We start from the raw sequence: 24,024 nt of genomic DNA, 5'->3' as shown, positions 1-24,024 counted from the left end.
CGGCTCCATCCACTGTATAGATTACGGCACTGGCGGCTGCTGCAAGCAGTGGGGGTTCCAGATGTCCGATCCCCACCATTATGATATTGATGATCTATCCTGGGGATAGGTCATTGGTATCTAAATCCTGGAAAGCCCCTTTGATATGGGAGCTCTGGTTACTGGATGAAAGTTAGTAATACCAGTTAGAGGAGTGGTATTGAGGCTGGTGGAGAGGGTTCCTATAAGGTAGTAGACAGGGAAGAAGCCATTTTATGACTTAATAACCAGGTACCATATTCTTACTGACCCATGACTCCCTGTGCTGGAGCTCCGGCGACTCAGAGAAGACTTGTTTTTCTGCTGAGATTTCATTATAAGGTCATGTTTGTGCTTCAGCTCTAGGAGCAATGAGCGGAGTTCTTCGTCCTCACATAGATCTAGGGACAAAATACAATGACATATATGTGAAGACACATTACAAGAGGGGCACAAGCAAGGAAACCTTGTATTCTTGACAGTACTTGATGTGAATACTCCTCATCACCTGGCGGCTTCCTGATAAAGATGTCTTTTAAGGCATGATAAAAAAATCTAAAATAGGTGATTGCAAGATGGTGACAAGCCAATGAGTAGTGATGAGTGAAGTTATGAAAAATGTGATTCAGCTGCTTCGCCGAAACCGCATTCCTTTGAATCAGGCAGGCGCAATGACTGGGAACAGCGATCCCACCACCCCCCTTTATTGATCGTGACACCCTCTCCAAGAGCAAATGGATGAGGTAAGTATGTTTTTTTTGCCACCATTTCAGGAAAAATAGATTCGTTACCACGAAACATGAAGAAATTCGGCTTTGCGGCGAATTTAATTTTTCCTGAGATTCAGATCAAAGTCAATTCCTTTGGCTTTGATTCGCTCAACACTGCCAATGACCATGGTACCTGCACAACAACTTGTATCCAAAATACATAAATGTTGTTATATCTTTCTACACGTGTCCAACTCTGCCTATACATTTCCACCTGTCATCGTTTTGTGATGCCTTAAAGGGATTGTGCCACCATTAAATGTTTTAACCTCTTAGTGACCACCAATACGCCATTTTACAGCGGTCACTAAGGGGTCTTAGGCTGGGCCTCTGCCTTTTCACAGTGGCCCAATCTAAGCTCTGCACGGATTCCCTGTGCAGCAGAGAGCAGGGGCTTGGCTCTCACATGAGAGCCGTGCTCCTGCTCTAACAGGCCAGACCGGCAAAAGTGCCAATCTGGGCTGTTTAACCCCTTACATGCTGCAGGCAATGGCCCCCACTGCATGTAAGTGACAGACTCCCACTGTCTCCCATCGGCACCCACAAATGCGATCGCGGGGTGCCAATGTGTGTATAGGCTGGTTGGGGCCTTGTATAGGCCCCAAGCCAGCCTTGAGTGTTTTCCAGCAGCCTCTCTGGCACAGCCTGCTGGTCAATGTCAGTATAGTACTGGCAATAAAATGCAATGAACTATAGGGATAGTGCATAGTATTTTAAAAGCAATCAAAATATTGCCTGTTCTTGTGGGACTATTAAGTGGTAAAAAAAAAGTTACAAAAGTTACTTTTTTTCCACTGAAATACGCTTTTTAATTAAATAAATTTCAATATGTTTTGTGTCGCCATCTCCGTAACGACCTGCACTACACTATTATTATGTAAATTATCCCCTACGGTGAACGCAGTTAAAAAACATTGCAGAATTGCTCATTTATTCTTAGTCACCCCAAAAAACATAATAACAAGTGATCAAAAAGCGTAATTTACCCCAAAATGATACCAATGAAAACTACAAGTCATACTGCAAAAATCAAGCCCTCACACAACTTCATAGAAGGAAAAATAAAAAAGTTATAGGTCTTGGGAAGCGGCGATGCAAAAAGATTTTCTTCTTTTTGAAAAAAGAGGTTTTATTGCACAAAAGTTGTAAAACGTAAAAAAAAAAACCTATATGTATTTGGTATCCTTGTAATCGTACTGACCCAGAGAATAAAGATATTATATTATTTATACCGAAAATCAACCGATTGAACTCCGTAAATTTATCATGTAGTATTGGCAGTATTGCTATTTTTTCACATCTCCCTCCCAGAAAGAGTTAATAAAAGTTAATCAGAAAGTTATGTGTACCCCAAAATGACACTATTAAAAACTACAACACTATAACACTATAAAAAACAAGCCCTCATACAGCTATAAAGTCGGGGGAAAAAAAAGTTATAGGAAGGCGACAATGAAAAAAAGAAGAAAAACGCTTGGTCAGTAAGGCCCAAAACAGGCTGGTCACTAAGGGGTTAATATAATTCAGCATGTAAAATTTGTTGTAAAAGTAATTTGTAATTTACTTTCTGTTCAGTTGTGAGATATTCTCTTTAATCATAATAATGACGCATATTACTATACAGATTATAATCCGTATAGTAATATTCACATGCCCATCTACTGAAGTGGACATAAATGCTCAGTTCTATGTTTCAAATGCCACCAGTCCTAATTACTATTACAAGCTGTGACACAGAGAGAGCTGCTGCTGCCGAAATGACACGCCCCTGAGAAAAGACACACACCTTTAGCTTTGATAGGGTGAGAGCTGTAACAGAAAGGACACACCTCCTGAGAAAGGACACACCCCTGAGCTGCCAGCCTGAAGAGAATCCAGCATTATTGGAGAAATAAATGCGGGAAGCTCTGGATCCATGTGAGGTACAGGGCTGGTTCTAGCTTTGTTAGAAAGAGATTGTCATGTACTACCGTATATGATGTCTGATTTTCAGCAGCACTAACGCCGAAACCTTCTCACAGCTTAGCCTAGGCCGTGTGATGTCACTTTCATCGGTCACATGGCCTAGGTGCAGCTCAGTCCCATTGAAGAGAATGGAGTTGAGCCGCCATAGCAAGCACAGCCGCTATACAATGTACGAGCTGTGCTTGGTTTGCTGAGAGAAGGCCGTGGCGCCACTGAGAGCACTGGTGCCTTCTCAAACAGCTAGGTGTCGTACCCCTATTGATCAGCTACAGGGGATAGGTCATCAGTTCCATAGTGTTGAGCGAATCGAAGTTAGCTAAGTGGACTTTGATCCGAATTTCAGGAAAAATTTGATTCTTCGCAAAGCTGAATTTCCTAGCGCTTCGTGGTAACGAATAAATTTTTCCTGAAATGGCGTTAAAAAAAAACAAAAAAAATACAGTACTCACCTGATCGATTTGTTTGCGGAGAGGCCGTTGGCGGCCACTCTGTCATTAGTGATGACGTCACCGGGCCTGGCCAATGTAATGACGTGGTGATGTCAGCACGTGCAAGATTTGGATCGTTTTCTTCAATCAAGATGGCCACGATAGACTCTCAGCGAGCAAATGGATGAGGTGAGTATGTATTTTTTTTGTTTTAAACCCCAGATTAACCCCTGAAAAACCTCAATGTAACTGTCGGAAGCGTTGAACATAGCATCTGAGGGGTTCAATGACAGGGAGCGGCGTGATCGTTGTTCCCCGCCATTGCGCCTGCTATATACAATGAAATGCGATTCGTTACGAAGTAATTCGTAATTAATTGAATTTCTTTGTGAACTTCGGCGATGCAGCCGAATCAAATGTTTGATAACTTTGCTCATCTCTGTTCATAGTTCATTAATCTGGATATGTGGCAGACAAAGAGGAAAAAAGCATTTCTGTACAGGGTAGGTTCACACTGAGTTTTTTGGAGGAAGGTTTGAGGCAGATTTTTCTGCAGGTTTTTAAGCCAAAGCAAGAAGTGGATACGAAAGGATTCAGAAATATAAAGGAAGGATTATACTTTGCCTCCCTGCTGGAAAATCTGCCTCAAAACCTCCTTCAAAACCCCTGTGTGAACCTACCCTATGGGTGCTCAGAAGGAATTACGAAGAAGGGTTTGTCCGTAAAAGCCAAACTCACCAAGAGGAGTTTCATCCAAGGAAGTCTTACTGCTCAGACTGGCACCATGTGACACTAAAATCTCAGCCACATAAATCTGCAAAGGAATTAGAGAGAATTTAGGCCAATCCCATTGGAAGACGATGTTAGGGAAGGTTCACATTTACTTTTGTCTTTATCAGAATTGTACACTTTAAAAATTAAGGTAAGTTTCCTTTCCATCTCTCAGCAGATACGAACTGCTTAAAGGGTTTCTACCATCAGAATTACTGTTATGTAGCTGACTGACATGAGCGATGTGCTAATGTCAGCACTACATAACAGCGTTCTTTATACTTTTGTCCCTGCTGCCGTTCTCCTAAAAAACACACTTTTAAAATATGCTAATGAGCCTATAGGTGCTATGAGGGCGTTGATTCCGCACTTAGAGCCTCGGTCTACTAACCCTTTATCCCGCCCAGGTCCTCCGTTTAGCCCGCCCGCTCCTCTTGAGTGATGTCCGAGTTCTCCCGATCGGTGAAAAAAATCCCGCGCCTGCAGCGTCCACTTCTGTATTCGGCGCAGGCGCAGTGAGGAAGCCGGCTCCAGGAGCGCGTCCTTCACTTTTTTTTACATTTTATTTTATTTATAACATATACTCCAATACATTTCCTTTTCCTTGAAAACATATTTTTATTATTAAATACCTTTCTGACAATTTTTGATACTTTTAATTTATGGTTTATTTATTATTATTTATTATTTTTTATTACGTGACTCCTAAAAGACTTCCTGAAAAAATCCTGCTATATACATATATGTATACATATCAACATGATTTTTATTATACTACTACCAACACTACTATTATTTTATCCAATTATTTATATATCATATACAATCTTTATTGTTATATATCCCAACCTTTCACCCATGTATTTATTTTATGGAACTTGACTACCTTTTAGACTTCAAAAAGGAGTATTTATAACTCCGAAACGCATTGTAACCTCTATACATAATGAAGGAACTATCTACAACTACCTGAGGTCGCATCCTTGCGCCAAGAAGTATAGAAAAACGGTGAATCACAATTATTCCACACTTTTTTACTATAGAAAGGGAAGTCCCAATGGAGACTTGTACCATACAGCAGTCCAGAAGTATTGCAGTGTATTATACCAGGCATCAATCTATTAGAAGTTTGAGTCCCCTAGTGGGACTTGAACAACACATAAACTCTCCTTAGTTGAAAAACATCTACCAGCAATTTCCTAAGCTCGATAATCAGTATCAGCGATCTGCAGACTTGGTTCAGCACCACCATTGATCACCTAAGTTGGATAATCATCACCACCACTAATATCTCTACTGAGCTGGTGTCACCACCAGACATCTGAGAAGCTCTGTCAGACGTTCTTCAGAACCTCCTGCTTGAGCTTCCTTTTGTTTTGCTTTAGTTTTCTTATCTCGTTAGCCTCTCTCAGCTGTCATGCAGTTGCACTGATTGCATCCCTTTAAATCCCTTCCCATACTGCATCACTTTGCGGTTTATACAACTTCCTGGAGTGTGTGCATGCTGGGTGCTACTACTGAGTCTTCTACAGATAAGTTTTGATCATTCATTTGTGTTTTCCTGTTTGTTGGATCCCAGGTGACCCTGACTCCCTCCGTATCAAGTGTAGGGAGCTGGTGGTCGTGTCCCCTCACTATTATAGGGTGTTCAGGTGTTATACAGTCGAGGAACGACGATATGCGCTCATCTACCATTGAGATTTTTGCATAGGCTGAGCAGTTAGAGAGAGAGCCAGGTCTGTTGCAGGGCTTTCCCTTTGGTTCCTTAGTTTTGGATCCAGTCAGTCGGATCTTCATTTTGTGTCTTCTAGTTTTCTGTACACCTTCCGTGACAGCTGGATCACCACCACCAGCAAACTTCTGGATTGGATAATCACCATCATCGGTGATCTCTTGAGCTGGATAACAACCACCACCGGTGATCTCCTGAGCTGCATAACAACCACCACCGGTGATCTCCTGAGTTGGATAACAACCACCACCAGTGGCCTCCTGTACTGGATAACAACCACCACCAGTGGCCTCCTGTACTGGATAACAACCACCACCAGTGGCCTTCTGTACTGGATAACAACCACCACCAGTGATCTCCTGAGCTGGATAACAACTACCACCAGTGGCCTCCTTTGCTGGATAACAACAACCAGCAATCTACTCAACATCTGCTCTCCAAAGAGAGATTTGCTCAACATCATTTCCATTTGCAGCTTCTCTCCATAATGGTATTTCATAAATTTTTTAAAAATCCTTCCCTTGCCTACTTTTACCTTTGTACAGCGTGACACTTGTCAGTGGACAAAGGTTTTCTTTTAATATCCAAGAATTTTTCTTATTTCCAAGCTTGTTTTATTCTCTGTAATTTATTGTATATCGGAGAATATAAATAATAGCATATGCCATACTGTACATGCACGAGAGTCACACAACACCCACCCAGTGCCATATGGCGCCAACAGTACCATACAACAAAACAAGGTCTGTCTGCTTTCTGGAAGTACTAAGCAAATTCAATAACCCCTTGAGGACCAGGGCAATGTATTCGTTATATTCCACAAAACTAAGATAATAAAGTATTCTGCATGTTCGTTTTAGCTACCTATTCGTCAACTTCGCTAATTCTAGCAATCGTATAGGAAAGTTGACTATAGAGACAGCTAAGTTTAATTCGCTATGCGATTATATTACTTACCTTTTTTTTTTTATAAATAGAATAATTATAATACCTGATAATTATTATAATTATTCTATTTATAAAAAAAAGCAAAGTAATATAATCGCATAGCGAATTAAACTTAGCTGTCTCTATAGTAAACTTTCCTATATGTTTGCTAGAATTAGCGAAGTTGATGAATAGGTAGCTAAAAGTAAGATGCAGAATACTTCGTTATCCTCGCTTTGTGGAATATGTGTCAAATCTGTTTTTATTGAAAAGTAAAGCATATATATAGTACATACAGTGATAACAGTCTCACTAAGTTACACCAGTGCAAAAGACAGATTGTACATCTTCACAATTAACACAATCAAGTATCAATTAGGCTTCTAGGGCAATAACCCGACAATACAGGCATGTGAAGACATCCAATCGTATTGTAATTTCTGATATCTCTAAATGTACATATGGAATATCTGGTGAGAACATACAGAAAGACACTAACAACACAAATAACTAATAGAACATATTAGTCCTGTCGCCTGTGATTTTGTCCAATGTTCACTAAGACCTTCCATCTACTGTGTCATATGACTCGTTCCAAAGGCATATTAATGAGGTTCAGTCAAGACTAGACTCAATGAGCAACATATTCCCCCTTATCAGGTTCGAGCTACTTGGGGCGTGTGTGGTGGAATCATAATGTAAGTTTACTGTCCCAATACCAGATCCTTGCCAATCTCCTCCATATCTATCCTCTTAACATACTTTATCCACGGTTCCCAGACCTTCAAATATTTATCTCTTGTGTTATAAGTCCATCCCACTAACTCCTCCATTCTGCACATGTCACTCATTTTCTCATGCCACATCCTAAGGGACGGCGGGTCCTTATCTCTCCATTTCATAGGGACTAACAACTTGGCAGCTGCAATCATATGTGTAGAAAGATTCATTCTATTTGGTCTGAATCCAGCTAGGGGTAACCACAAAAGAACTAGTTCCGGGGTAAGTTTCAGGTCAACAGAACAAATCTCGTTGATTAATTTTTCAATATCTCCCCAAAACGCCTTCAAACTCGGGCAGAACCACCATAGGTGTGATATAGAACCTCTGTCCTTCCTGCACCTCCAACAGAGATCATCAGATACCAAACCCATTTTGAATAACATCTCGGGCGTTCTATACCACCTAGTGAGAATTTTTAGGGAGTTTTCCTGAGTCAAAATACATTTAGAAAACCCATGTGAATGAGTCAGGATATAGTTCCTTTCCCTATCATCCAGTATGTAGTTCAGTTCTCTCTCCCAAGCGCCAATATACGTGGGTATACTTTTGTACTTATCTCTCAACAATTGCGTATAGATGAGTGAGATGCATTTCGGGGGGATCTTGGGAAGTAAAGTGTAGGATTCCAACCAGGTAGGATCTGCAAGCGGGACAAACTTGGACTTTTTGAGCTTAGTACACGTGATCTCAAAGTCCCTTACTTGCAGGAAGTCCCAATTGGCAGCATTTTCCCCTGCAAAGGAGGTATAGTAGTCATTCTGATGTGACAGTTTCACAAGATCTCCCAATACTGTCCCCGGAAAAGAGTTCCAGATGGGACCTGGTTCGACATATGATTTGTTCAGGATCTGGGGCAGCATTTTAAGAGGTGTTAGAGGTGACAATTTCCCCCTCCCCATGTTAAGCTCCTCTGCTCTACTACAGGCAATAACTGTACTTTTTCGTGATGACACTGACCAGGGAATCTTTATCTGGTTTTTTGAAAGGGAACCATAGCATGTAGTCTGCTGAGTTTCCCATTAGGGCACGCTCCATCTCCACATGCAATGGTGAGGGTGTGGGCCTCACCAAGGCAATCCATCTCTCCAGATGTATAGCCTTTACATACTGCTCCACATCTGGGAGTGATATGCCTCCCTGCTTCTTTCTCCTAGTAAGTAACCCAATCGGGAGCCTAGCCTTTTTGTTCGCCCAGATATATCTCCCTATTATCCTCCTGATCTTAAGTAGATAATTGGCCGGTAAATACAGTGGAAGAGATCTTAGGGTATATAACAGCTGAGGTAATATGTAAGCCGTAATCACATTTTTCCTCCCTAACCAGGAAAGGAATGGCAGAGAACTTTTGGTGAGAAAGGTTTCTATCCTATTCAATAGAGGAGGGAAGTTTAGTCTGAACAGCAGGCCAGGATCACTAGAGATATTAATTCCTAAATGCTTGATAGAAGTAGGTGGCCACTTGAAGGGTGTCAGTTTCTTAAGTTTAATTTGTTGTGCAGGGGATAAAGATATACCTAGTGCTTCAGACTTGTCCATGTTAATCTTAAAGTTGGACAGAGCCCCAAACTGCTGGAAAATAGTCAAAACCTCGCTCATAGCCTTTTCAGGGTCAGTTAACATAAGTAGTAAATCGTCAGCGAACGCTGCCATTTTGTGTGTGTGTGTACCTAAGCGCAACCCCTGGATAGCAGAGTTTTGTCTAAACTTTAGAAGTAAGGTCTCTAAGGTGAGTATAAAGAGTGTGGGGGATAGGGGGCATCCCTGCCTCGTGCCATTACGTATCATGAAGGCGTCCGACAGAGTCCCATTAACCATGATGCGTGCTGATGGTGAAGAGTATAGCGAGAAAATGGCATTAATAAACTGTACTGGGAAGCCAAATGCCTCCAATACACTTCGCATGTATAGCCAACTGACTCTGTCGAACGCCTTCTCCGCATCCGTACCTAGTAGGACCATTGGTATCCGATTCTTCCTAGCATGACAAACCGCATGGACCACTCTGCTAACATTATGTCTCCCTTCTCGTCCTGGGACGAACCCCACTTGTTCCTCCCCCACAAGCTCAGGCAGGAGCTTGGAAATTCTGGAACTAAGCAATTTAGCCCACCACTTCAAATCAGTGTTAAGCAGGGAAATGGGCCTGTAGCTTCCACATACTTCTTGGTCTTTCCCCTCCTTATGTATCACTGTAATATGCGCTGCCTGAGACTGTGGGGGTAGAGTCTCTCCTCTAAGTAAAGAGTTGCATAAGCTGACAAAGTAAGGAACAAGTATATCTCTAAACTTTTTATAATAAGCAATGGGAAACCCATCCGGCCCCGGGGATTTCCCAGTCGGAATGGTATCTAGGACTTGTGCCACCTCCTCTGCAGTGAAAGGCTTCAGTAGCTCACGGTTATTCGCCTCTGAGACTGACGGGATCGTAACAGAGCTTAAAAATTTTTTAATCTGCAGGGCTAAGTCTGGGTGGGAGCCCCCATCTTTCAAGTTGTATAGAGATTCATAAAACTTACAGAACTCCTTTGCTATGGCTGGCATGTTTGTTAGCCTACTTCCATCTGAAGTTTTTATCACCTGAATAAAGGACTTATCTCTCTGATGCTTTAAAAGAGCGGACATTAGTTTGGAGCTTTTATTACCGTGAAGGTAATGTTTAAAACGTAGGGCCTGTAATATTTTTGCTGTTTTAATATTAAGGAGATCTCTAACCTGCCTACGTAGAGAAGCTAGGGAGTTGTATATCTCATCTGACTGCGATTTTTTGTGTATACATTCAAGCGTAGATATTTGCAGTAATAAAGAGTTCAGTTCTTTCGCTCTATCTCTTTTTAACTTAGTGCCCAGACCAATAAGCTCTCCTCTGATCACTTCTTTATGAGCTTCCCACAGAATGGGCCTCGAGATCTGATCTGAGTCATTATTTAGAAAGTAATCTCTCAGTTTTTGTGCGATTGCCTGCGCATGGGTTGCATCATCTATTAACGTGGTGTTTAAACGCCAGGTCCAGGATCTACGCGGCAAGTCCGCAAACCTCACACTTACACTTATGGGAGCGTGGTCAGAGATAACTGCATTGTCTATCGTGGCCTCCGTGACCAATGGGAGCGCATGATTGGATAAGAAAATATAGTCCAACCTCTGGTACGAATCATGTACTCTAGAGTGGAACGTATAGTCCTTATCTTCTGGATGTAACAATCTCCAAACATCCGAGAGACCAAAGTCCGACAGCGCAAGGTGAAGTCTGCGGAGTTGCTTAGCTGGCACACTCCTACCTCTGGACGTGGTGTCTTTTATGGGGTCAAAGATCATGTTCAAATCTCCTCCAATGATCAACAATCCTTCCGCAAAGGGCTTCAGGATGTCTAGTGTCCGTAAAATCCACTTAATCTGGTTATAGTTCGGAGCATATAGGTTCGCCATAGTAACTGTTAAGTTAGGAATTTTCCCTTTAACTAACAGGTATCTACCTTCTGGATCCACCATTTTAGCTAACAGTTGGAACGGGACATTCTTTCCCACACCTATAGAGACGCCCCTTGAGGCCGACGAGTGGGATGCATGAAACCATTGGGGGAATTGTTTGCTAATCACATTAGGTATATGCATATGCCTGAAGTGAGTCTCCTGTATAAAGGCAATATCAACACGTTCTTTCTTTAATGTGTGATATAGCTGACTCCTCTTTTGAGGGATATTAGCTCCATTAACATTAAGCGAGTATACTTTCACTTCAGCCATATCCAAACCAACAGCTATCTAAGAGAGTAGCAGTACATTGGATGTCAAGCAAAACAGGACATAAACAATAACATTTAAAAATGAAAATGAACAAAACAAGTGGACTATAGAGCCCAATGGCGTCTCGCGACGCAGTGAGGCACACGCTGGCCAAATAACTAAGGCCAGTGGGGGGTGACATGTGTGGAGAAGTCACAGGACCCATCTCCATCCACCCGGTCTATCAAGCTGGAAAAAGAGTACCCGTAATTACATCAATTAAACAACATGTAAGTACAATGGGAAAAATTTGTAGGTTACTATGAAGTAAAACCGTAAACCCCTGACTGGAGAAACCATCTCTGTTATCTCAAAGAAAAACCCTAACACATGAGGTATCCTCTATGAGTACCGAGATATTAAACAATTTAACAGGAAGAAGGACTTCTCTCATAGGAAAAAAGTCCTGTATCTCAGGCGGCTTTCTTCCTCGGCGAGCGGAAGCTGAGGTAAGTCTGGCGGGAAAGACGTTGGTAGCCATGATGGGATTTCAAGCGGTTCCATCTGTAATGCGTCCCACAACCTGGGCAAATCTTCCGGCACCGTATATTGCCGTCCCTCAATTGTGGTTGTCAGGCCAAAAGGGAAGAGCCACTTCACCGGGAGCTTCTTCTCCCTTAAGGCATTAGTTAGTGGACGAAAGGCCCTTCTTTTCGCCAACGTACTGGCCGCCAAGTCCTGAAACAATAGGATCTTATGTTCTTCCAGTAAGAGATCACCCGCCTCTCTCGCAGCTCTGAGCAAGGCCGCAGTATCTAGGTAGTTCATAAGAGCACAAACCACATCCCTGGGGGGTTCTGTAGCCGGCGGTTTCGGGCGCAGGGCTCTATGGGCGCGTTCAATAACAATGGCGTCTGCGTGCTCTTTGCCCACCAGCATCCCAAATAAATGGCGTACTGTGGGTGTCAGCTCCTCTGCAGTAATCAATTCTGGAATCCCTCTTAAACGTATATTCTTGCGTCGCCCCCGGTTCTCTTGGTCTTCCAGGTGCAAAAAGGCAGCATTCACCTGTTTACAGACCGAGGCAAGTTGCGACTGCATCCCTGCACTGTGCTGAGTCATGAGGGAATGTGAGTCTTCCAAGGCCTCCACTCTGTGGCCCATATGTAGGACCTCTGCCTTAATGTCCGCCAGCTCTTTCAGGACTGGCGACAGAGCTTTGTCTAGCGATTGAGCTAGCGACTGTTGTAGGAATGCTCTGGTGATTGGTAAAGCGTCCCGCTCACCTTGTATTTCAGAACAGGCATCCGAGCTGTCGCCATCAGAGTCCTCTTCCCGCGCCTCTGCAGCTGGCGTATGTCGTGCTGCTTTCCCCCGCTCCGGCTGAGACGAAGAAGTCTTTTTGCTGAGGTACTTGTTCATATCGCTCTGTGAGCTTTTCAATTTCGGGGTGCTCTCCACTTCCCCTCTCTTATCTCTGTTAATCTTCCCCATAATCTCGTCGGGTAGCTGTGAGATAGGCTAAAAGACCGGGCTTTTGGCAAGGAGCTCAGACGCACACGTCCTCCACCATGCTCAGTCGGCTCCGCCCCCGCTTTGTGGAATATGACGATTACATTCGTTATATTCGTTTTGTGGAATATGACGAATACATTCGTCATATTCGCTAATTCTACCAAGCCAACCATAGTAAACCAGGTCCAAGTTGAAATCGCAATTCGATTATTATAACTTGAATTAATCAAATTGCGATTTCAGCTTAGCACTGCTATATTCCATATTAGGCTAGAATTAACGAATATGGAATATAGCAGTGTTAAGTTGAAATCGCAATTCGATTATTATAACTTAAAATAATCGAATTGCGATTTCAACGTAATTCTCAAATCCGACAGTACATTCTAGTATATGGAGACGTTCCCATGGTGATGGGGACGCTCCATGAGCACGGAAGTCGGCAGAAGCGGCAAGGAATCCAAAGGACAGGTAAGAACAACTTTAGGGAAGTGGGGGGAAAAAAAATATAACAATTAAAAAAAAACAAAAAAAAAATAATATTCGAAATATCGAATTTATAGCACTATATTTGAAATATTCACGAATTAGCGAAGTGCCGATATTCGCAAAAAAAAAATCGATATTCGAATATTCGCGCTCAACACTAGCGTACACCCACCTGCTGAATGTGCGGGTCAGTCATGGCAGCCGCTGGAGTCATTGGGCACAATGCACTAAAAAATTGTGCTACATGAAAATGACTGTGAGCCAAGGAGATGGCTGCAGGGAGAGGGACTGTCAGCTACAGAGACTGCTTGACAGAATTAGAGAGCAGGTAGAAAAGAGCCTCTTCGCATAACAGAGAGAGAGAGTGGTTGAAAAAAAGTCCTCTCACAAGAGAGCAACTGATAGAAGTCGGGTCTAGAGAGTGATGGAGCTGAAACAAGGGCCTGTGAGGTGCTGTATGATGGCACCTTGTGCATAGAGCTGGTAGATATGGAGGTTCAGACTGGTGGGTGAAGGTAGAAGACTTTTCACCACCGGCAGGCCAAGAAGAGCATGCCTGTCCTGTGCGTCAACCCCTGAGGTTCAGAGTGGTGGGTGGAGTGAGGAGGCCGAAAAATAGTGTGGACAGACGGAGCTCAGACAGAAAGAGACCCAAAGCTGTGTGTGGCAGTACTGTATTCAGGGCACTGTGTGTGCCAGTCTGTAGTTGGGGGGGCTTGCTGTGTGTTGCAGTACTGTATTCAGGGGCACGGTATGGGTGGCAGTCTGTATTTGGGGGGCACTGTGTGTGGCAGTATTGTATTCAGGGGAACTGTGTGTGGCAGTATTGTATTCAGGGGAACTGTGTGTGGCAGTATTGTATTCAGGGGAACTGTGTGTGGCAGTATTGTTTTCAGGGGAACTGTGTGTGGCAGTATTGTATTCAGGGGAACTGTGTGTGGCAGTATTGTATTCGGGATGGGGGGTGCAGGCAGTATTGATTCAGGGGCACCGTGTGTGACAGTCTGTATTTAGGGGCACTGTGTGTGGCAGTCTATTTTGGGGGTGATGTGTGTGACAGTATTGTTTTCAGGAGGCACTGTGTGTGGCAGTATTGTATTCAGGGGAACTGTGTGTGGCAGTATTGTATTCAGGGGAACTGTGTGTGGCAGTATTGTATTCAGGGGAACTGTGTGTGGCAGTATTGTTTTCAGGGGAACTGTGTGTGGCAGTATTGTATTCAGGGGAACTGTGTGTGGCAGTATTGTATTCGGGATGGGGGGTGCAGGCAGTATTGATTCAGGGGCACCGTGTGTGACAGTCTGTATTTAGGGGCACTGTGTGTGGCAGTCTATTTTGGGGGTGATGTGTGTGACAGTATTGTTTTCAGGAGGCACTGTGTGTGGCAGTATTGTATTCAGGGGAACAGTGTGTGGCAGTATTGTATTCGGGGGTGGGGGGGATGTTGTGTGTGGCAGTATTGTATTCAGGGCACTGTGTGTGCCAGTCTGTAGTTGGGGGGCTTGCTGTGTGTTGCAGTATTGTTTCTGGGGTACAGTGTTTTTTTTTTTTTATATGGTAGGAAAACTGTTAAACATCTGAATCCCATCCTTGCAGGTCCCATCCCTCAAAATCATTTCCACTGGCGTGCTTAAAGTACCTCAGTCCAACACTGCCCGGATATATGTTAAAGCCAACGTATTGCAACCAAAACATATGTCATAGTCTACACAGTCCTTACCTGTCCCCAAAAGGCTGCAGCATGAAGAGGTTCCCACATGTCAGGATCTGTCACATCCACAGAAGCCCCATTTTCAAGCAGGGTCTCTGCCACTTCTGCAAAGCCTCTAGAGGCTGCAACATGGAGCTGTAGTAACAGAGAACATACATGTTAGGCCTCATGCACACGACAGTTTTTTTTCACGGCCCGCAAAAACGGGGTCCGTGGGTCCGTGATCCGTGACCGTTTTTTCGTCCGTGGGTCTTCCTTGATTTTTGGAGGATCCACGGACATGAAAAAAAAGTCGTTTTGGCGTCCGCCTGGCCGTGCGGAGCCAAACGGATCCGTCCTGAATTACAATGCAAGTCAATGGGGACGGATCCGTTTGACGTTGACACAATATGGTGCCATTTCAAACGGATCCGTCCCCATTGACTTTCAATGTAAAGTCTGGAGTTCTTTTATACCATCGGATTGGAGTTTTCTCCAATCCGATGGTATATTTTTACTTGAAGCGTCCCCATCACCATGGGAACGCCTCTATGTTAGAATATACTGTCGGATATGAGCTACTTCGTGAACCTCAGATCCGACAGTATATTCTAACACAGAGGCGTTCCCATGGTGATGGGGACGCTTCAGGTTAGAATACACTACAAACTTGGTACAAGACTGCCCCCTGCTGCCTGGCAGCACCCGATCTCTTACAGGGGGATATGATAGCACAATTAACTCCTTCAGGTGCGGCACCTAAAGGGGTTAATTGTACTATCATATTCTCCTGTAAGAGATCAGGGATGCCAGGCAGCAGGGGGCAGACCCCCCCCCCCCCCCCTCCCCAGTTTGAATATCGTTGGTGGCACAGTGTGCCAACCACCATCGCACCCCCCCCTCCCTCTATAGCAGTAACATTGGTGGCAGTGTGCCAACCACCATCGCACTCCCCCCCCCCCCCTCCCTCTATAGCAGTAACATTGGTGGCAGTGTGCCAACCACCATCGCACTCCCCCCCCCCCCCCTCCCTCTATAGCAGTAACATTGGTGGCAGTGTGCGGTCTCAACAGTAGAAGATTCATACTTACCTGGCTGCTGGCTGCTGCGATGTCTGTGTCCGGCCGGGAGCTCCTCCTACTGGTAAGTGAAAGGTCTGTGCGGCGCATTGCTAAAGAACTGTCACTTACCAGTAGGAGGAGCTCCCGGCCGTTCACAGACATCGCAGCAGCAAGAAGCAGGTAAGTATGAATCTTCTACTGTTGAGACCGCACACTGCCACCAATGTTACTGCTATAGAAGGGGGGGGGGGGGGGGCGCGATGGTGGTTGGCACACTGCCACCAATGTTACTGCTATAGAGGGAGGGGGGGGGGGTGCGATGGTGGTTGGCACACTGCCACCAATGTTACTGCTATAGAGGGAGGGGGGGGGGGGGGGGGGTGCGATGGTGGTTGGCACACTGCCACCAATGTTACTGCTATAGAGGGAGGGGGGGGGGGGTGCGATGGTGGTTGGCACACTGCCACCAATGTTACTGCTATAGAGGGAGGGGGGGGGGGTACGATGGTGGTTGGCACACTGCCACCAATGTTACTGCTATAGAGGGAGGGGGGGGGGGGGTGCGATGGTGGTTGGCACACTGCCACCAATGTTACTGCTATAGAGGGAGGGGGGGGGTGCGATGGTGGTTGGCACACTGTGCCACCAACGATATTCAAACTGGGGAGGGGGGGGGGGTCTGCCCCCAGTCTGCCCCCTGCTGCCTGGCATCCCTGATCTCTTACAGGAGAATATGATAGTACAATTAACCCCTTGAGGTGCCGCACCTGAAGGAGTTAATTGTGCTATCATATCCCCCTGTAAGAGATCGGGTGGTGCCAGGCAGCAGGGGGCAGTCTTGTACCAAGTATGCAGTGTATTCTAACTAGAAGCGTCCCATCACCATGGGAACGCTTCTGTGTTAGAATATACTGTCGGAAATGAGTTTTCACGAAGTGAAAACTTAGATCAGAAAAAGCTTTTATGCAGACGGATCTTCGGATCCGTCTGTATGAAAGCAACCTACGGCCACGGATCACGGACACGGATGCCAATCTTGTGTGCATCCGTGTTCTTTCACAGACCCATTGACTTGAATGGGTCCGTGAACCGTTGTCCGTCAAAAAAATAGGACAGGTCATATTTTTTTGACGGACAGGATACACGGATCACGGCCTCGGCTGCAAAACGGTGCATTTTCCGATTTTTCCACGGACCCATTGAAAGTCAATGGGTCCGTGAAAAAAAACGGAAAACGGCACAACGGCCACGGGTGCACACAACGGTCGTGTGCATGAGGCCTAACCCTGTTGACAGAGTGGCACACAGGCTGATTTGGACCAGGGGATACCTGGGCTGTCAGGTGTCACCCATGAAGATGCCCGGTGAGTCAGCTGAATGGCATTTAGCCAATCAGCCAGCAAGGAACCAATGAGTTATTCATAATGAAGATGCAAATGTTGTACTCCCGCAGGTAATTGCAGTCATACTCCTGCAGCGAGTGCAGTCTGTGGCTTCCATTCAGTTCTATGGGGTTACAGAAACAGCAGAACTCAGTCCACTTGGCTGATTCTGTAACCTCAGCCACTTCTGGCCACCACATTCAACAGGTACTCTAATACTCCTTTAAGACACATCTGCTCTGTGTACTTCAAATTATAATGGAAGCTGCAGTGCTCTCCCAGATCTTTCATACAATGGATATCAATGGCACCCAACAGACATCAATGGCTTGCAATGGGGTCAGTTGTGTGCCTGTCTTTTGCATGTCATGAATAGTGCTGCATGCTTAGCCATTCTTGCCTTCAAATGTACTAAAACTGCCAACAGAGGTTCCAAACCAAGTGTGAACAAAGCCTAATTGGCACCTTGCATAATACAGTTGTAGTGTTCTTTAACTTGACACTTAAAGGGAACCTATCATCAGCTTTATGCTGACCTCACCGAGCATTAGGGGGTCCAAAGGCACCGCTGCCACATCAGTAATATAAATGGCATATGGTAGGCGGGGGCTTAGATTGTGTAATTGGGTAAAGTAACACGACCAGGCTATTTATCTCACCAGAGTGGCCCCTTGGCTGTCTGTTCTGTTCAGGTCCTGTCCGGCTGCCACCAGAGCTCTCACATCATTCAGCATGTGACGCTCCGGGGCCTGCCGTGCTTCATTAACCATTTCTTGTGTGAGTCCTAGAGAGAGGTGGACACCGTGAGATTAGGTACAATCTCAGTGAAGTCAAGGGTACCTATGTTTTTGTATTAATTAACCCAGAGCAGAAGTCTGAAGAATTAGAAGGGTTTTGTAGCTTCTCACCTTTGTAGGTCATGCAGCTTTCTATGACGTTCAGCGTAGCTTCCTCCTCACACAGGTCATACACCATGTTACCATCAGCATTTACTGCCAGGAGATCTGCACCACTGGAGACAGCAAAGAATCAGAGCTCAGTCATGGCCTTAAAGGGTTATATGGGATTTTTCTTCCTATCAGGATAGGCAATCAATATCTGATCAGCAAGGGTCGAACTACACAACTGCACCTATTGTATAGAGCAGGGGTGCACAACCTTTTTTGGTCTAAGGGCTGCATTATCATAACGCTCTATTCCAAGGGGCCGCAAATTAAAAAAAAAGTTGCATAAGCCTATTACACAGGCCAATGTAAAGTGACTGGGGAGGAATGATCGCTATCACAGTCGTTCTTCCTTCATTTAGTTATATTGATAAGCAGTAGCACATTCCTGATTACACAGAGATGTGCGGCACGATTATACCGCCAGTTATCATGAATGAGCGTTCCTATGAAGACTTGTTTCCAGTAATTGACCTGAATATCTCGCAGTGTAATAGGGGCTTAAAGCAATTTCCCAGTAAAAGTTCTTGCAGCATGGCCCCTGAAACCGAAGAGTTATACTTACCTGCTCCCCACGCTGTTTTCACCTGGCAGTGCATGGCTATGGTCACATGCACCTCTCCAGCCAATCACTGGCTTCAGCGGTGATGTGGCCACAAGCAACGTGTCACTGCTGCAGCCAGTCATTGACTAGAGTTGTGTATGTGACCATGGCCATGCAGGTGTAAAAGTGCAGGAACCAGAAGATGGAGGCAGAGGGGGCCAGGGTGGCATGAAGCAGGTAAGTATGACTCTTCTGTTTCAGGGACTATGCTGCAGGAACTTGTTAAAAGTCATTTTTACGGAAAAGTGGCGACATTAACTTCCTGCCTCCTATTCATAAATCAGCGCTTTTCTTCACTGCAGAGGACGGTGCTCCCTGGTTATTACCACCTCCTGCCAGTTACAGGCGCCATGTAATAACCAGTAAGCAATTTCCCTTACTAGTGGGGAAAGCGCTTATTGGGTCACACTTTAATAACCAGGCCTGAAGAGACACTTTTTATTGTGATTAGCGCACGTGGTGGTTTGAACGGTTGTAACTTTTTTGTGTTGGGAATATAAAAATAATTTTTGCAACAATTTTTCACTTGATACATAGGGCCTTATAATTAGTTTTTTATTTTTATTTGGGGGAAACTGTACAAAACATTTTTAAAAAGTATTTTTTTTTCAAACTATAGCTCCTTTCATTCACGTGAATGGGGCAATAATGGCAACAGTTTTGGTTGGTGTGGGTGTTTTTTCTTTTATGTACTGTATTTTATTATTTTTTTTCTTTTAACTGAATTTTTTATATATTTCTGCTACAAATACTCTGACACTTTTCGTAAATTTTTTCACTTTTTCCTTTTTATTTTTTCCTTTTATTTGTATTTTTTCCTTTTATTGTATTTTTTTATAATTGATTTATTACTTATTATTTAAATATATTTTTGCCACATAATATGTCCCCCAAGAAGAGATCATAAAAATACTGTTGGGGGACAATGAACACTCTACTATTTTGCACTTTCTTTTTATTTTATTTGTATTTTATAAAAAAAAAAATTTTTACATTTTCTATTATTTTTTTTAAATATATTTTTGCCATATAATGTGTCCCCCAAGGGATCATAAAAAGATTGTTATAATTGTTTATAATTTAACATTTTTTTCCACATCATATTTTACTTCTTTTTTTCTTTTGTGTTTTTTTTTTCAATTTTCTTTGTACTTATTTTTTTATATTTTTTTCTGCATAATGTGTCCCCAAGAGGTCACTGAAAGACCTTTGGGGACACAGACTTTTTTTGCACTATTTCCACTGTAACTAGGGCATCCAAAGGAGCTCCAGTTACAGGGGAAATCAGCCTGCTGTGGGGGAATTGTACAAGGCAGATCTGATCAAGGTCTCCTGACCTTGCAGCTCTGCAATCCTTTTCCCCCAAGCAGGGTCCACCCTGCATAGTGCGCCGCTCACCTATCTGAGGAGAAGGCAGAAGCGCTGATACACTGATTCTGCCTTCTCCTTGGCTCCCCCACTGTAACTGACAACCGGGGACCCGTCCTGCTCATGCTACAGTGCAGGAACTGTAATGCTCCATCATGTGGCGCTGTGGGCAGAAACACAGCTCATCACATGATCAGCTGTGTTTCTGTCCAGGAGGACGGGGCCGCAAACCGTGGCTCTGGGGTCGCGGGTTGTGCACCACTGGTATAGACGGAACTGGATACTGCAGCATTGCTCCCATTTGCTTGGGAGCGCTAGCTTTCAGCATGGGAGCTACCCAGAAACAACTGATTGGCTGGGGTGTGGAGTGTCAGATCCCCACTGATCAGATATTGATAGCTTATCCTGGTGATAGGCCATCAATAATAAAATCCTGGACAATCACTTTAAAGTGATATAAAAAATATAAAGGCTATGTGGACCTTTGGGGCAATTTTTTATGATTGCATTTTACTGATTTTGGGCAAAAAAAATAATCCTTTTTCAATTAGTCTTTATTAAAAAAATTTGAGCCGTTCTGTCACAAATGGTTAACTGTCTCGCTGTGTGAATCGTCCATTGGGTCATCTAATAAACCTAATCTCTAAATTACTAATGGGTCATAACCACTTATTTAAGCCATATTGTTATCAGTAAGATAAGAACTGAGCTATAATGAGTGTTTAGGAGATCAGAGATAAGAGCCGTCAGCTGAGCTGCCTGAAGGATAACAGAGTCTGCTACTAGAGAATCACAGGGCTGCACAGAGAAAGGAGCTCAACATTTTTAACAAAGACCAATTAAAAAAGTGATTTTTAGCTCAAAATGAGTACAATGCAATTATAAAAAATGTCCCAAAGGTGTACATAACCATTAAGTGAAGAATAAATTATGAATACACTGCATTATTTATCTTGTATTCAATCTGTATTACACTCCAGAGCTGCATTTACAGTTCTGCAGGCTCAAGAGCTAAAATCTCCCAATATTCCTTAATGTCATTGCAGACCCTTGACTGTCCACTCAATTTTACACTTAATATTAAAGGGTTCTACAATACCATCTAGTCTTCTAATTTAACGTATATCCTACTTGCTAAACATGTAACATCCTGACTCTTGTACATTTCTTCACTGGGGCTGTGTAAGAGGGACTACTTACAATGCAAGGGGAGCAAGACAGGAGAGCAGAGCTTTGGCAACTGGGACACCCCCTGAGAAAGAACACGCCCCCTGATCTGCCAGCTTGAAATAAATCTAGCAGAGCAATTGGAGTAATAAATGAGGAGATCCCTGGACCCATGTGAAGTACAAGACTGGTTCCCTTCTACAATTTTTGTTGTCCCCAAATGAAGAGCCCAGGTGCCAGACTATGAGGACATAATCTCCTGCTCAGTTATTCCAGCTTTATATATATTGTGTGCTCCCGGGGAACCAGTTCCAGGCATCTATAAATGGTGTACAACCTGCTGCCCTCCAGCTGTTGTAAGCTGGGACTGCAACTCCCAATATGCCCAGACAGACATTAGCTGTCATGTCATGCTGGGAGTCGTAGTTTCACGATGACTGTAGAGCGACAGGTTGCATACCCCTGCCCCATGCAGATAGGGTTCTTGCAGTAAAGAAAACCTCAAGTCCAAAAGCTAATAGTTTCTCACGCCTGAAGCTGAAGCCTGGTTTTATGGCACTGCAATGAGCAGTGGTGATAAATATGGAGCTCATTGGCAAGAGATATGCAGCAAGCTCGGGAGGGAAGGGGAAGAGGACCGTAGTGGAGATATTGGCAATGATGAAGGGATGGGTGCTCCCTGCTTTCCCTGGGGGCATAACCTGACCTCTGGTCTCCTCTCTGAAGGTAGATAAGGTGCTTGTAGTGTCAGTGGATTTTGGGATGCCAGGCAGCGGTCCCTTGGAGTACAGGGCAATGCAATACTGTGACAGTGCAGGTGATGGTTCAAAGCAATAACAAGGACGGTTTTAAGGTGCAACCGGTAAACAGGACTTTACTGAAGAAATGTGGCAGCTGATACACACATGTTTTCCTAAGGCTGCATATAGGGTCAAACAGTATAATGGCCCCTCTGAGTTCCTCTCCAGATAAACTGTGCAGTCTTTCCAATTCATCCAAAGGGTGCAATTTTCAGACTTTTCTTTGTTTCAATCTTTATTTGTAAAATACCCAGTTGCGGGCTGTAGTCCTTTAACAGATGGCCAATCTCTTTCTTTTGTATGGTAGGCAGCTTGAAACTTCTAACCCCAACCAAAGTGCAGTGAAGTCCACAACCAATATACATGTGTTATTTTAGCAGCACTCTTCCTTATACTGGCTGCTAAACCTTCTATTAGATTCCATTCAGCTCTCCCTCAGAGACTGCCACTTGCTTCTGTCTCTTACATCCAGTCTGCTGGCTGCTTTTCTGCTCAGACTGCTGTTGTCTCTCTGCTTGCTTCTTTCCACCTCCTTACTATTCACAGCCCCCAGATCAGAAGGCTGGGAGCAGGCCCACACCTGGCAACTGAATCTAGGCCTGGCAATTTAACCCCTTTACTCCCATATACAGCCTTTGGGAATGACAATGCACTATAATGGCATAAAACCCCTTTAGCAGTAAACCACCGGGTCCCTGCACATATATAGACATGATATCAAGTTATACAACTCTTTACAGCTAGGACAAGTCTGTGCAGAATGAAATGTTACTTTAATTCGTGTTAAATGATTTTTTACAAATGTACCAAATAATGAGATTTAAGGTGATTTATTCATTCATAGAAGGCTAGGCGCATATCCAAGACACAAGGGGAGAACTAATGGGACATGAGCAAGGTGCACTCTGGGCCATGAGGGGTGCCAGTAAGCCAATCTGCCTTGGATAGGATTTTTATCTAAAGGACTAGGGCAGCAAACTTTGGCATCAGTTATACAAAAGCCAAAAATGTTGCAGAAATTGACATGTGGTGCAGATTTTCAGTGTACCTTGTCTATACGTTCAGCAGATTTTCATTACGGATTTTATCTTTCTAAATAAAATCCAAAATGGATTTGTGAATGTACCCCAAAGGGAGTCTCCTATCAGGGGTATTTTTCCCCCTTGAGAACGTTATATATGTGTATTATACAGGATGGCGATCATTTATTATTTGTTTTACACCACTTTTCGGCATATTTAGCTCGCAGATTTTGTCGCAAAGGCGTTATGCGACAAAATCAGTGACTTTACCCCACTCATGCCACTTTTGCAAAGTGGCGGAAAAAGAGGGAGTGAGGTGGGCAGAAAAGAGGGAGTGAAGTGGGCAGAAAAGAGGGCGGGCTGGCCGGCCTGTCTCATTCATCATTTTACACGCCAGTTTATGGTGTGGGAAACCGGCCTTAAACTACGGTATGCCAGCAAGGGAGCTGGCGTAGTTTAAAGCATGTCGCATGGCTCGCAGCAGCAAGGCATGCACCTCTACATAACATTGGCGCATCCACCGGCAGTGCAGAGGGATTAAGACTGGCGTATAAATGGCTGGTCTTAATAAATGTCCCATTATGTATGTATATATATTTATATATAGAAGTATAGATAGATACACAACAGAAATATACAAGATTATTTTCAGGCATCGACATTACTGCAGGAAAACATTAGCCTATCTTAGTATATTATAGAAGATTATTAACCATGGAAACATAATACGTATCTACTGAGGGCTGTAAACCTCCGCACAACTTTTAATTACATACTTATAGATTAATACCACTTGTGACCACAAGGTGGCAATATGACTAATTGGACTGAATAAATGTGCACTATTTCCCGAGTGAAGCTTTAG

The 24,024-nt window shown here is 43.9% G+C and overlaps 1 protein-coding gene across 2 annotated transcripts in view; it reads right to left on the bottom strand.

Moving 5' to 3' along the window:
- PPP1R16B (protein phosphatase 1 regulatory subunit 16B) overlaps window positions 1-24,024 on the bottom strand; it is a 72,889-nt gene that overhangs the window by 6,925 nt on the left and 41,940 nt on the right. Inside the window, exons 5-9 of one of the 2 annotated variants that reach the window (XM_044298002.1) lie at window positions 18,163-18,266; window positions 17,914-18,038; window positions 14,842-14,967; window positions 3,920-3,995; window positions 290-419 (exon numbers count right to left, since the gene is read on the bottom strand). In XM_044298002.1, coding sequence (XP_044153937.1) covers window positions 290-419; window positions 3,920-3,995; window positions 14,842-14,967; window positions 17,914-18,038; window positions 18,163-18,266 — 561 coding nt within the window. The remainder of the gene's footprint in view (window positions 1-289; window positions 420-3,919; window positions 3,996-14,841; window positions 14,968-17,913; window positions 18,039-18,162; window positions 18,267-24,024) is intronic. The other variant, XM_044298003.1, reaches the window with a different exon arrangement.

This window comes from Bufo gargarizans, chromosome 6 (assembly GCF_014858855.1).
Source record: "Bufo gargarizans isolate SCDJY-AF-19 chromosome 6, ASM1485885v1, whole genome shotgun sequence".
Taxonomy (NCBI): Eukaryota; Metazoa; Chordata; class Amphibia; order Anura; family Bufonidae; genus Bufo; species Bufo gargarizans.
The sequence above is the reverse complement of the archived record's forward strand: the minus strand, read 5'-3'. Positions and strand labels throughout refer to the sequence as shown.